This window comes from Helianthus annuus, chromosome 1 (genome assembly GCF_002127325.2).
Source record: "Helianthus annuus cultivar XRQ/B chromosome 1, HanXRQr2.0-SUNRISE, whole genome shotgun sequence".
Taxonomy (NCBI): Eukaryota; Viridiplantae; Streptophyta; class Magnoliopsida; order Asterales; family Asteraceae; genus Helianthus; species Helianthus annuus.
The window spans coordinates 134,777,358-134,792,646 of NC_035433.2; the positions used below are offsets into that span (position 1 = coordinate 134,777,358).

A 15,289-nucleotide genomic window follows, 5' to 3' on the forward strand; every position below is an offset into this window, starting at 1 on the left:
CCCCCCCCCCCCTATTTTTCTTCAATAACTAATTATTGACTACTAGCTATTATTTGGGGTCATTGTGCCATTAACAATATCGCGATCATTAAAATTGTCGCGATCCAGATTACTAAAAATAAATATATTCAAGTTTATCAAAAAACCTTCACAAGGATTAATTAATAAGTTATGTTATTCAATACAAGTATTCATATGTTTTTATAGATTTAGCACATCAGTAAATATGATAGCAAGTTAGCAACTCATGTTGCTCTAAAACCGAATCTTCATGATTCAATGATCGAAATATCTCATGTTCCTCCAACTATTTTCGCGCTACAAAAAATTATGAAATGCATTACAAGATCTTTAATCCTTTTCGCATTAACGAGAACGATGATTCTTCAATCAAACTAAAATCTCCGTGCGATCACATTCACCAACTAAGCCCATTCAAATCGAAATGCTTGCTACTTGAAGCCACATCGTTCCCATGATCATGGGCATTAAGGTCCAGTTTTTGTCCAAAATACGGAAACTGCAACTTCTGTGGCATCTCACCACGCTCTTCCTTCACTAAACCCGTGTTGTTTCGATTGGTTTGATCCGTTAAAATGATTTCTTTGCCCCTGTCGTAGCTTCTACTAGTGTTCCATTCACTACTCTTGAGTCCTCCAACACTCATCGACAAATCACTTGCCGAAAGTTCTGGCTCGTTGTCAACCTTCTTCGACTTTAAGAGCGTCAAACCGATCATATCTTGTTCGGTTTGTTGACCTTCGCCGTAAGTCAAACAGCTCTCGATTGAATAATCTGTTGGCTGGTTGTTTTTATGCATTGACCCGTCTTTGACTCCCGCGACTACAGAATTTAGGCAGTGAGTGGATACTTCAGAAACCAATTCCGATAATTGTACTTTTGCGGCTTCGAGTCCTACCGCACCTAAGTTTTGTCTTCCGAGCGTCTCTTGTGCTTTTTCGAGCACCGATTGCAAGTATTTCCCTTGCGCTTCGATGCGAAGCTGCAAGTGTCTCTGCACCTATTTCATATTAAAAAATAATATATTTATACATTTTTTTATTTTTTAAAATATTAAACTATTACTTGTGTTGATGTATACCTCAAGTTGTTCATGCAGTGTTCTTTGGACTTCAATTTGCATTTGTATGGTTTCACTTATTTGCATATTTCTGAAATGAATATATGTATCATTAGATTTAACATTGTTAGAATATAGAGTAAACTTCCGTTTTGCTCCCTGTGGTTTGGTCACTTTAACGGTTTTGGCCCAAACCTTTAAAAATAGCCATTTTACTCCTTGATGTTTTGGTTTTGTTGCCAGTTTGCTCCCTGCGGGGAGCAAAATGGAAAAACAAACAATTTGGATGGAGTTAGAGGCGGGGAGCAAACTGGCAAAAAACCCGAAACATCAGGGAGTAAAATGGCTATTTTTAAAGGTTTGGAGCAAAACCGTTAAAGTGACCAAACCACAGGGAGCAAAACGGAAGTTTACTCTAGAATATATTATATACTTGTCATTTAACTTAAAAAAATGTAGACCAAAATAACTGTTTCTTACTTGTCTGTTTGAGGGAAAACATTTGAGTTGCTCATGTGAGTTTCGCTTGTTTCAACGATTGCGTCTCCTGCTGGTGGCGCGATATCTACAACCCAAGTCTTTGTTATCAGGAATTATTCTTTTTTTTTGTTAAATAAATCTTTGCAATTAAAATGGAATTTTTGGAATTATTACCAACTATGTTTGTGCTAACATTGCTAGTTTGCCTATAAAGATTCTTGCTGAGCCTGTACTTCTGTCAACCAAAAGAAGCATATTCGTTAGTAAGAAACGCGTCTAATGGGTCGAAAGTTGTCCAAAGTCTATTTTTAACGTATAAAAACCCTAATTCATTTTATTTTATAAATTTTGGATTCTTAACACTAACTATTTATAAAGAATACATAAATTTTGGACGCGTTACTTTTGCCACTTATATCTAACACTTTTATTTAAAAAATTTAAATTAGTTAAAAAGAAACGGGTAAAATGGGTTGAAAGTTGTCCAGAGTTTATTTTAACACATAAAACCCCTAAATCATTTTATTTTATGGGTTTTAAATTCTTGTTTAACACTAACTATTTACAAAGAAATATATGAAATCAAAAAGTCTTTCGGGTCCATTGGCGAAGCTTCCCCCCCCCCCCCCCCAAAAATTTTCCGAAACTGGGGGGGAGCGTATATACCTAAAAAATTTCTATACGAAAGTACTATTCATAACACTACGCATCGAAAAGTTCAGGGGGTCAGGCGCCCCCTCGGAACATAACTAAGCTGCGCCACTGTTCGGGTCAACACGATCCGTACACAGTTTGCCACTTTTACTTAACAGGAACTCTGATTAGCATGTGTTTTACCTGGAGATGACTCTTTAAGTGGTATAAAGTAAGACCTTGAATTCCCATTAGCTTCAAAACAGATTTTGGAGTAGCCTCTGTAGAAAAAATAGAACGAAAAACCGATAAGCCATTTTTCACTCATTTTTTTAAAATCTTGAGAAATAAAATTGTACTTACTGTCAGCTCCTCCGAGCTGGTTGACCGCTTCTATGAACCGTTCATGGAGATCTGGTGTCCATTTGAGTCTAGGCTTAGCATCGGTTGAAAGAACGAGGCCCGAATCACCTCCATTACTACCCCCTTGCAGAAATAAATGTCGTTCGGGTGTAATTGACATTCTTGATGTCGAATGAATGTTCTTGCCTTGATGATGATGATGGTACATCTTTACACACAAAAACAAAAATAATTCGTAAGTAGTGTTTTGGACGCGCGTTTGTTGTTTGAAGTCACTGATTATCAAAATGATTATTTGATAATCAGTGACTTGACAACATAAAACAAGATAATCACAACGTCGTAACACGTTCAATACTAACCTGCATGCTTAAGCTTTACTATCTCTTTGATTCTTTTGTATACTCAAATATGCAGTCTTGATACTATAGTAGTTCTTATCTATAACTAAATATCCACATACTGATGGTCTGCTCAGCATGGCCTTATAAAGCAAATGGAGAATGGGGGGGGGGGGGGGGGTAGGGTGGGGTGGGGTGCTTTCCAAGTGAAGTATAGAATCTTGGACAGATCTAATGAAGGTAAAAACACTAAACATTAAACCATAATCCAGTCTTCGTGGCGAATTGTAAATAAACTCGCTTTCTTTCTGTTCTTATTGAGTGCTTTGCTTTGCAACGCGACTTTTTATTATTCTCGGACCGAAATCTATAATTCCTTAGCACTATAAAACTCTTAACACCTTACAATGGGTACCAGAATAGATCCACAAATATTGTAAAGTGAAAGAACCTTATTCCAAGATTTTTCTAACCAAAATTACACGGTATCTAGTGCACCGTATAAAAGAGAGAACCCAATTTGATGCTCTATTTTTTTCTAAAATGATTCTTTCAACCCAAGCCCGTTTTGATCAGAACCTGTTTCGACACATACCCAGCCGACCCGTTTAGCTAGGCTTAGTCATGGTTGTAAAAATCCCGCTAGGCTCTGATTAGTCGCCAATTAATCACTAATTGGAGGTTAACCGAGTAATGGCCGATTAATCGCTAGGCAGTCAACGTTGGTCCTATTCCGGCCAAATTCTGACCAGATTTCGGCCAAGTTTCGACCAAACCTTATAAATTCCCTCCAATTACTTAAAAAATGCTTCAACGAGGGGTTAAAACATGTCTACTTAAAAAAATTACGTATAAAATGTGTGTGTATATAAAACTAAAAATTGCATATAACAATCCCAATCCGATTAATCCCTGTTAATCCCGATTACCTCACTGACTGACTAGTGCCTACCGATTCTTACAACATCCACTATCTTCAAACATAGCTTAATCATCATAACATTAACGCTAATGACCATTTTCTTTCGTCTTTCCGTATTAAGGAATTATACAACGACATAAAGAAAATGCGGATTTAAAATTTGAATAAAATGAACAAGATTATGTTGACAAAAGCATCTGCAACTTGGAATAAATGCAAAAAAAGGTGGTAAAATCAAAAATGGAGAGATGCTTCTTCTTGGAGGGCAGGTATAGAATAAGAACACATTCCTTTTTGTCCCCTTCAATAAGTTTGGTACTTATTCAGCCTACACACTGTTCTTTATTCTGTGGCCCCATAACCAAAATCTTCACATTCTTCGGTTAGTATACAGCAGCCCGCTGGCCTTCAAAAATTTAAACCGAAGCGGGTCCCTAAGAAAAGAGCGAACGATCAAATGATCTGGTGCTTCCGTTGGTGGCATGATGATACTCCAGTGATCCAAACTTGCCGTTCAAAAAAAAAATAACGGGCTGTACTTCATTTCATACTTGCATTTGATGAGTAGAACTCGTCTGGCATGAATCTTTACACATTTTTCTTGATGTATAAATGCATACATATATATATATATATATATATATATATATACTAGGTTAAAACCCCGCGTATCACACGGGTTGCATAAATAATTTATATACTAAATAATAAGAAAATACATCTTTAAATAAAAACAGCATTACAATTATTAAGTATATATCACATGGGAACGTTTGATTCCTAATTTACCATAATTTAAATCACCGAACTCCAAAGTATATATATCTACTCATAATATTCAAGATATAATTTTATGATTATATAAAAAACGTTTATTCTTATCTAAATTTTTGTTTAAAATTGTTTATTGAAAAACTAATATTTATTCTTATCTAATTTTCTGTTTAAAATTATTTTCTAAATTTTTGTTTAAAATTATTTATTGAAAAACAAATATTTATTCTTATCTAATTTTCTGGTTAAAATTATTATTTATTTTTATCTAATTTTCTGTTAAAATTATTATTATTTAATATAAGAGATAAATAGAAAAATAAGGTATTATTTAATATACGAGATAAATAGGAAAATAAGGTGAGAAAGCACCGGAAAGTGACACGTGTCCAAAAAGATTTTTGTTTATTAGTATAGGAAGATATATATATCACTAGAACATTTTTAGCTTTAGTTTTGAATTTGTTATTTTTTGAAAAGAATCCTCAAACTTAGCACTTGTGGAATTTTTTTTTTTTTCAAGTTATAACAGAACTTTTTCAAAGATTATGCAGTTTAAGGGAATCTTTAAGCCTTTAGATAAAGTGTAAGTGAAAGAAATTCCTTAATAGTTTGCTGGCATGTGGATAGGAATAATAATGCTCATGAGGAACATTTTCTGTGCATTTTTTACTTGCTCGTTTTAAATTCCGGGATCATTTCTAAAGATTATTATGCACATATGCGAGTGTAACACGACATCCTCATCTATGTGATTGCTTAAATGATCAAAACTCGTACTTTCGTTTACTTGAACCGCTCATCATTTGTTCTCTCGCAGTCAGGAAGTTTAAACTACAATATATCTCGACGCGTGGTAATCGCTTTAAGTCAATCATTGGTTGCATTATTAAGACTTTTAACCTTTATGTCATTTAACATGTCTGTTAATGTGCAAAAGTGTATGCCAATGGATTCACAACACATTTATACACCAACACAGTTCCTCATATCATGCCACAGCTTTCACTTCATGTCATTCTTTTAAGGATCAAATGGACATTTTTCTAGTATGGTACACATACATATTACAAAGTACTTTTTTATATAAAAATAAATATTTATCATTCCGTACAATCGCGCCATCAAGTGATGTAAATGGCAAAAAATAAAGTATTAGGGGTTGGAAAAGGGTTTGTAAAATTAGGAAGTGTGTATTCGCTGTCCATGAATGCGGTTATTTTTAGCACGACGGGTTTTTTTTTAGTCCTGTCACTTGGGTGAGAATTGAACCTATGACCTTAAACCTTAGGTGTTCTCAAAGATGAGAACTAGCTATGATATTTAAAAATATTCATCAGCTCCGGTTTTAATAAACTTTATATTAAACTGTAGTTTGTAGAAGAAAAAAAATTTAGATTTTTATTGAAGACAATAAATTATTATGTAGATACTAAATTGTATGTCAAAAGAAAAAGAAAAAAAAACTTAACATTGAATTCTCAGTTTTCAATGCCTGAATTAGCGGCTACCAAGCGCGAATTCATATTCCCTCTTCCATAAAACATATATCGAAATGTAGCTAAAAACCCTAAACATCGCACATTTAGATTTATATTAAATAAGCAAATTGCAAACTTGCCGATAAAAAAAAACCATGACCCGACGGTATAGTCGAAAGTCACGGAAAAATTATGTTGTATACGAAAGCAAAGTTATTCGAACAAAATTTACACCAAAACGTATATAAAGATAAACACAACGCTTGCGCATTACAACAGGCGTGTTTAAATGTTGATAAAAAACATTTCGCAATGGTGTATTTAGAGATACGCGTCGAGTGGTTTAGTAAACCAAACGGTTTAAGAAAACGTTCAAAACAACCGGTCGGTTTTAAAAAAGCGTTACGAAAAATCACTTCAAAACACAGATAAAGATAATGCACGTGGAGCGTTGATATTAAAAAGGAAACCACAAAAAATCACGTAACATAAAATTTGTGAAAAACTCAAAATGACTACTTTATTAAAGTGGTTGTAGTGTAAATCGATTAAAGAAAAAGGAAAAAATCAACCAACTAAACAAACTAAACTAACGAGTATGGGTAAAAATACATTTATTAAACTTAGGATTTATTAAATCTATCTACTATAAGACCATGCGTAGTCGTTGGGGTGAATAATGTCCCACCCTAGGGTGTTTTGCGCTATGTGACGGCGCAGTCAGCAATAGGGCATTATTGGGCGTTTTTACAAAAGGGGTGTAGTGGGGATTGTGGGGCATTATGTTTGGAATAAAATAAAATAAAAAAAAACAATTTAATAAATGTTATTGGACAAAACAATGTAAGCTCAAATCTGATTGGACAAGATCCCCCCCCCCTTGGTGTGATTTACAAAACGCCTGCACAAAAAAATTGCCAATCACGCCCATGCGTAATGGCTAGGGGCGATATTGGGGGTGATTCAGCACAAAAAACGCTCCTTTGGGCAACCACTACCGGTGGTCTAATAAAAGAAACCAACTTTTGGATACGTGTCATTCATTGAAGGTATCCTCAAATTTATAGTTATCTTATATTAACTAAATAAATAATAAATTAATATTAAATCTTATTATATTTTAATAAAATATTATCCTCAAATCTAAATTCTTAATTTAATGTATTTTTAAAATAAAAACCTATCTTTGCTACTCATCTTATATTAAATATATAAATAATAAATTAATATTAAATGTTATCCTAATTTATTAAAAATATAACTTTTTTATTATTCAATATACAAAACTATAATTATTCAACTCGTGTAAAACGCGAGATTTTTAAAAATATAATTTTTTTCTTATTTACTATACAAAGTTACATTTATATAACCCTTGTAATACACGAAGTTTTTAAAGATATAATTTTTTATCATTTGCTATGTAAAATTAGATTTATTCAACACGTGTATACACGTGGTTTTTTAATGATATAATTTTTATATTATTTGGTAGATTTTTCAACCCGACTATACACGGGATTTTTAAAAATACGACGTTTTTAGTATTTAATATACAGAATTATATTTATTTAATCTGTGTAATACACATGGTTTTTAAATATATAACTCTTTTTTTAGGTCTATTCAACACGTGTAATATACGGGGTTTTAACGATGTAATTTTTTATTCTTTGGTAGATTTATTCAACCCGATTATATACGGGTATTTTAAAGATATGACGTTTTTAGTATTTAGTATACAAAATTACATTTATTTAATCTGTGTAATACACATGATTTTCAAATATATAGCTTTTTTTATTTGATATATAAAATTATATTTATTTAACCCGTAGAACATACGGGGTTCATAAAGATATAACTTTTTATTACTTAATATATAAAATTATATGTATTTAACCGGTTTAATACACGGGATTCTAACCTGATATATATTTAAGATTAAGGGGTGTAATAGAAAATAAACCATAAAAATACAAAAGCCTAAAGAAAGAAAGAAAAAACAATTCACTTTTAGTTCAGGCTACGTGAATTGTTATATTAATAATACTATAAAGAGTAAATTACGATTTTAGCCCCTGTGGTTATATCACTTTTACTATATTAGTCCAAAATATGATTTTTTAACATATGTGCCTCTGTGGTCTCTATAACTAACTATTTTGGCCCCTAACACTAACCTCATCTATTTAATTGGTTAAAAATTTGTCAGGTGCCTCTCACATGAGGAGCGTTTATGGCAAAATGACAAAAATACCCTTCTATTAAAAAATATATATTTTATTATAAATAACAAAAAAGAAATATCTTTCTCATCCCTTATCCCTTTACCTCCTTTTCTCAACACTCAACACCCACCACCAGCCACCGTAATCAACACCCCAACGATTGAGACCCACCACACCTTTACAATTTCACATCCCTGTTTCGAAATCAACAATACCCACTTGACAATTTTGTTCTTATTTGCTGTAAAAAGGCCTAATTTTCGTCATTTGTTACCAAGATTTCACAGCAGATGAAAACCATAAAACACAAAGCTTCTTCATTATCTTGGAGAAAGCCAACCGATTCAGGAACCTGGTTTCATCAAAAGCAAGATAAAATTCAGTTATATTTTGGAGTCAAATGTCTAGTTAAAAACATGACAGCAATTTACACACTCCTATTTGCTGGTTTCATCAAAAGCAAGAAAAATATCAGTTATACCTAATCGAGTTCCCGCTTCATTCCCGACGGTTCTACACCACCATGGCTCCGACGGCGAAGTTTGAATTTGACGGTGACAAAGGATGAGAAGATCACTGCGGATGCCATTTTGTGAGGTTTGATTTGAATTATTTTGGGTGAAGAACTCTTGAAGAAGTCTTGAAAATATAACAAGAAATTAGCAACCACCATTACTACCACAGTGCCGCCACCAACCCACCGCACCCCGACCACAACCACCCCCACGCCATCAACAACTACTTCTAGATCTAGGGCTTTTGCTGGTGTTGGGTTGCGAGTAAAAGGTAGTTCCAGCAAACTGATCATGATGGAAGCATGATGAAGGTGGAGGTGGTGGCGACTAAGTGGTGGCGTTGGGTTGTAATGGTTATTCGAATCAATCATGAAGGTTCAAATAAGGGTTCGTGGATATTCTCAAAATGTTGAGGATGAAGAGGGATTGAAGAAAATGTTTTTTTTTTTATTATTATTAAAGGGTTTATTTATAACTGGGTATGTGAATTGACATAAATGCCCCTCATGTGATGGGCACATGATCAATATTTAACCAAGTAAATGGATGGGGTTAGTGATAGGGGCCAAAACAGTTAGTTATAGAGACTATGGAGGCATATATGTTAAAAAAATCTTATTTTGGGCTAATATAGTAAAAGTGATATAACCACAGGAGCCAAAAACGTAATTTACTCTACTATAAATATAAATTATCAGAAAAAACTAAATTATATGTCAAACCAAAATTAAATATAGAAAAAAATTATAATTTTACATTGAATTCACAGTTTCCAACTGCGAATTCATCCTTAGTCCGTTGCTACCAACTGCGAATTCAAACTCACGCATGCATAAAACTTATAGGATTATGCTTTAACAATCAAAACATACTATTGGCTTAAAATAATTCATTCTTACTAGAAATGTGATCAATGACACTTCTAACTTTCACTTTCGTTGTCAAAAACAATCTAAATCTAAAGGAAAAATAACTACGTCTATTCCTAATAAACAATTGAATGAATTTTGTAAATTGTTTTCAAACAACATAAATGAAAGCAAGACGAAGTTAAATTCTCATTCGATTGAAATTGTCCTTAGAATTAGAATTGGATTGTGCATGTTAATAAAAATAAAAGTTAAGAGTGTTACTAGTCACTTTGCTAGTACAAAAGGTATCAAGTCATAGTTTTGACTGTTTAATTCCATTAGCCAAATGTATATCGAAATGTTTAGAAAAAACTAAACAAAATGCATATTCAGAAAAAAAAAAAAAAAAACTAAACAAGAAAAAAACTAAACAATGTAGAGAAAAAAACTAAACAAAATGCATATTCAGGTTTTCTTTATTAAATTTTCTGAATTATCAAAGAAAAACAAAACTATATGCTAAATAAAAATAATAAAAATAAAATTTAAATTTATCACTGAATATTCTACTATATCTAAAAGGACAAAGTCGATGGCAAAGGCCACCGACAACACACCTCAAATTACAATTTTGTCCTTTGATGTAATTTCCACTTTGGCTCGCTCAGTATTTTCCATTTTGGCTCTTTCATTTTTTTTAACTAATTTGTTTTTCTCCTAAAACTTACACAATAACAAATCTATCATCTAAATTTCTAACTTTTCACTTTTACTTCCTTAGTTTTTTATTTTTTTTTCTTTTTTTCCCTTTGTGTTTTTAGTTTATATCACGTTTACATGTTGCTATAAATTCGAAAAGGGTAGTTGGTTCGTCACAACTTAATACATTTCGTTTAATCGTACCGTATCTTTATAAGTTTCTTCCGTGTGCTTAAACACGTTAATGTCACCGTGCCAACGTGCTTAACGAACGATAATGTGCCCTTAAATGTCACGCCAGAACACGCGAGCACATTATTTTCATTCTTTAACATAAAAAAATTATTTTCTCACGTGCTTATTTTTATGGACATTTCGGTATATATTCATGTATCGGCATTGGATGTAAACAGTACACATTTACGTTTCAACCTAAAGTTTTCCTATAACTGAGTCGGGTCTAATATAATACGTTTCCATGCCTATCTTTATGTATGTTTTAAGTTGTTATACGTTTTGATGTAAACACTTTATTTTCTCACATGCTCATTTTTATATGTACATGTCAATATAAATTCATGTTAATAAACATTGTCAAATATAATACGTTTTCGTGCTTATCTTTATGTACGTTTTTAGTTGGTTTATGATTTGACATACGAGTCACTATGCGTATTGATGCCACTAAGTCTTAATGAAAATGTAAGGGTTATGTTGTAATTAGTGGAACCCCACTAAATGAACCAACCCGGTTTGGATTTTGTTATTTGATTTAAATGCTTATATAGGTTACATTGATTTATATCGGATACGTCAAAACACACGTTTTTTATATGATTTACACATTACATAACGCTTGCGCTAATCTATTTGATGTTTGCGATGTACCCACGCCGCAACGCGCGTGGCCTTATCACTAGTTTATTTTTAAATTACAAACTAACTTTCCTAAATTACTGAATTCACAATCTTCAACATGGAATTTAACCTGAATTTGTTGTTACCAAGTGTGAATTCAACCTCTCTATCCAATCACAACTGATTCAATTAGTTTATCAAGTTGAGATCATGTGAGTTTGTAGTTATGGACAACAAACAAATACACTAGATTTATAAAAAAATAATAATAATAATAATAATAGTAGGATTTTTCAAAACATACTACTTTTACAAAATAACTAAAATAAAAGATTACAATCATTGTAAACAATATGTTTACTCTTCACATGCATAGAGTTATATGTATATATTCCTATCCAACTTTAGAATCTTGAACATGCATGGGTACTTGTTCTTTTCTGTACTTGCATTTCCTTTTTTTAAGGCTCTATTCTTTTTAGTTCTCAAGGTGAAGCTCACATAAAGGAACATATCAGCGTATCATAGTTAAGCATCATGTTCCTCTTAAGACTTTATCAAACGATTAACGTAAAAGACACGCGTCATAACCTTATTGGTCATGATTTAACCCACACGTGCCTCGCGCCCTATGGAAGAGAAAACGAATAGAAATGACTATGGAATGTTATTCTCCTGGCCAGCTGAGAGATTGAAAAAGGAAAAGAGAGAATAGAAATTAGAAAGAGGGATTCTTTAGGAATAGAATCATGGAATTTTATTTTAAGTAAAGCCAATAGGTCTTATTCTCAAGTCAAGAATGTTATGTTAAGTCTTATTCCTTTCTACTCAAGGCCACAAAAAATGGGTTCCCACCCACTCCCATCATACCTTTTTACTATTTTTGGTTAGATTATACTCCATCCGTTTGGATGTAAATCGCGACTGTATTCATTCTAGGACATCCCATGAAAATTGTGGTATTCGACCTTTTTAAGCTATGATAGAGGTGGAGAGCAGGAGATGTAGGTTGGGTGTTTCGGGTTTTAAAAAGGGTTGTTACTAGTGTAAGTTGAAACCGGCTGTGTTGCTTATAGATTATTATAAGTTTAAATATGATTACAAAAACGACTATGTTATGACAACACTTGTGACGATTTAGTAGGTTGTAAGAAATGAGAACACGCTATGTTATTCCATGAAAATTGAAATATTCTCCTTTGGGCTACTTTTTCAAGCTATGATTGAGGGGGGAATTGGGTCGGGTTGGGTTGGCAATGGTTTCGGGTTTGAAAAAGGGTTGTTTCAAGTGTGGGTTGAAACAAGTGGGGTTGCCCATCTTTTATAAGTTTACATTTTATTAAAAGAGGCATGTTATCAAAACAGTCGTCGCATTTTAGCCTGTTGTAAGCACTAAAAATACACTTTGACCGATTTTTAACATGTATGATCTATTGCCAAGTTTCTTTGTCTAACAAAATTTTTATGATCCGGGTTCACTAAAATTTCCCAATCTTGTCTATGTTGAAGAGTATTAAGAAATGTCACTAATAAGTAATAGCCAAAGAATTATCTACATCAATCTATGTTAATAAATGTGTATATGTTGGGTTGTTTGGTCTCATAAATCGATTGATCGTCCAAAGTTCAATTGCGACTTTTGGTCATAGCGAATCGATACGCTAAACTATGGCCACTTCACTGCTCTTAATAGTGTCGACTTTTGACTTTTGCAACGTAACGGTAACTAGAGGCATCATCTTGTGTGGCCAAACATTTTTATAATCATCAAACAAGAATACATCAATAACTTCAAAGGTATGGTTCCAAGAATCTGTTTTTAAAAAAATATATATATGGTAAGATTTAGATGTGGAATGGTGGGCTTTTGTTGCAAAGGAATCATGTGCCAACTTTTTGCTAAAGGTGTGAAACAAATGGGATATAAGCTAGGCCTAAATATGCTACAATCAAACACAACTTGAATTGCAACAATAACAACCCATTTTTTGGGTGTTGATCTTTTTCTTACGTACTCCAATCGATCGCTAAGCGTCATAAAGTTCATGTGTGAACAGGATATGACCTATGGGTTTTTGAAGGGGAATGACGCCTACTCGAATTTAGTTTGTAGGTGTAAAACTTGATTCGACTCGGTCGTTTCATATTCAATCAGAATTTCTACATTTAAAAAGTACATGGCTATGTAACAAGTGCCATTGAGGATTATAAGACATTAAGACCTTGTTTTTGCTTGTTACATCTCTTGTATGTTAATTATTAAAAAACAACTTTGACCATTGATTATTATATTAACTTGTACACTGCTTTGGTAAAAAGAAAAGTGCATGGAAATGATTTATTTATTTTTTTCCAGAATGTGAACTAGTTTCTTAAATATGCATGTAAAAGAACTCCGGGTGATAGTATAAAAATGGGTCACGCACTCACGTGCGTACCCACTCACAAACGAAAGAGCGATCGCACTCTTGAAAAAAAAAATTAGTGTAATTTTCAGACAAACGTCCCCTAAAAGTTTGGTTAAACCATCATGAAAAAAAAAAAAAAAAAAAAAAAAAAACCACACACACCACATTGAAGGTCCACCTTTTCAAATATTATTCAATACTAATTTTCACACCAAAACATTTGATTTTAAAACAATTTATAAGAATGAATTTGCTTTGTAAGGCTGGTTTTTGTAAAATTCTTGATGTTATAAAAGATTAACCTAGAAACTCTTACTATGGTCAAGAACCATATAAGAATGCAAAACATACAAAAGACAAAGTAATACAAATCTCTATAATGGTCAAGAACCATATAAGAATGCAAGCAAAACATACAAAACACAAAGTAATACAAATCTCTACAATACACTTTGCAAATGGAAAACACAAAGTAATACAAATCTCTACAATACACTTTGCAAATGGCAACTATAAACACTAGATGAAACTATCGGAGCGTTTGGGCTATTGAAGACAACGACAAACTAGGAACTAGAAGAGAGAGCCAAAGTGCAAGAATGAATACTGTAAGCAAGCTGAATTAGGTTTCTCAAAGCGGTACACAACTCGTAACATATCCCATCAAGTTCGAGTTTGCCCATAGTACTTTAACTTTTTTTTTAACGACAAATTTCTGTTATATGTGGAACTTGAAGACTTTCTCCCTCCCAATTATCATTCTTTTCCTATACATGTCATTGACTTTAGCAAACACCAGGTTTAGTCCTCCAACATACGGAGTCGGCTAATTTACATGCGAAGTAACATTTCAAGTTACTAACACGTTAACCTAAAATAAAAACTCAAATATCCTGTAATATTGAGTTGATACTTTCAATGGTTTTCTGTCAACAAAAATACTTAACAAATTTGTATACATTTTAGAAAGAAAAAACAAATGTAATTTGTTTTTTTCCATGTGGAATGCTTTTATTTTCTGGCCAAACTGCTTATTGATTATTGTAATTCTAGTTTGTTGCACGAACACTCCGTTATATAAAAGCTATATTAAATTAAATAAAGAATATAAGAAAAAACTAAATTACTTTTTATTTGATTTGGGTACTGTTTGATATGCAGGATGGAGAGACGAAATAAAATGGATCATTACGAAGGAATGAAGAAAAGAGTGTTTGGTTGGTTAATAGAATGAAATCACACATTACATAAGTCGTTTAATTTCCTCAAAATCATTACATCCGCCCCCATGTTTTTTTCATTTCATCTTCGCTGGCGTCCTTCATTAACAACAACACAACTCACCATCGCCACCACCACTCACCACCAGCGCCCACTGCCGCCGCCTCCCCCGCCACCAACCACCAATGAAGCCCTCCACTGTCGTCATCATCACCGCCACCTACCACCATCGCCGCCGCCACCACCACCGCTGCCGCCACCACCACGGACGCCCATCGCCGTCGCCACCCGCAACCCGCCTCTGTCGCCATCAACCACCACTGAGACCCACCGCCGTTGCCACCCATCGCCGCCACCAACTACCATCGACGTCGCCACCCACCCGTCACCGCCACCCATCGCCCCGCCACCACCACCACTCGTCGTTGCCA

General features: G+C 33.5%; 1 protein-coding gene across 1 annotated transcript; it reads right to left on the bottom strand.

Moving 5' to 3' along the window:
* Nucleotides 1-157: 157 nt before the first annotated feature.
* On the bottom strand, nucleotides 158-3,078 carry LOC110879087 (myb-related protein 2). Its single transcript, XM_022127495.2, has 7 exons — nucleotides 2,920-3,078; nucleotides 2,558-2,765; nucleotides 2,399-2,475; nucleotides 1,736-1,796; nucleotides 1,562-1,646; nucleotides 1,103-1,172; nucleotides 158-1,021 (listed from the first exon to the last, which is right to left on the bottom strand). Exons 1-7 carry the CDS (start codon nucleotides 2,923-2,925, stop codon nucleotides 419-421), a joined length of 1,110 nt encoding a protein of 369 aa, XP_021983187.1. The 5' UTR covers nucleotides 2,926-3,078; the 3' UTR covers nucleotides 158-418.
* Nucleotides 3,079-15,289: the final 12,211 nt, after the last annotated feature.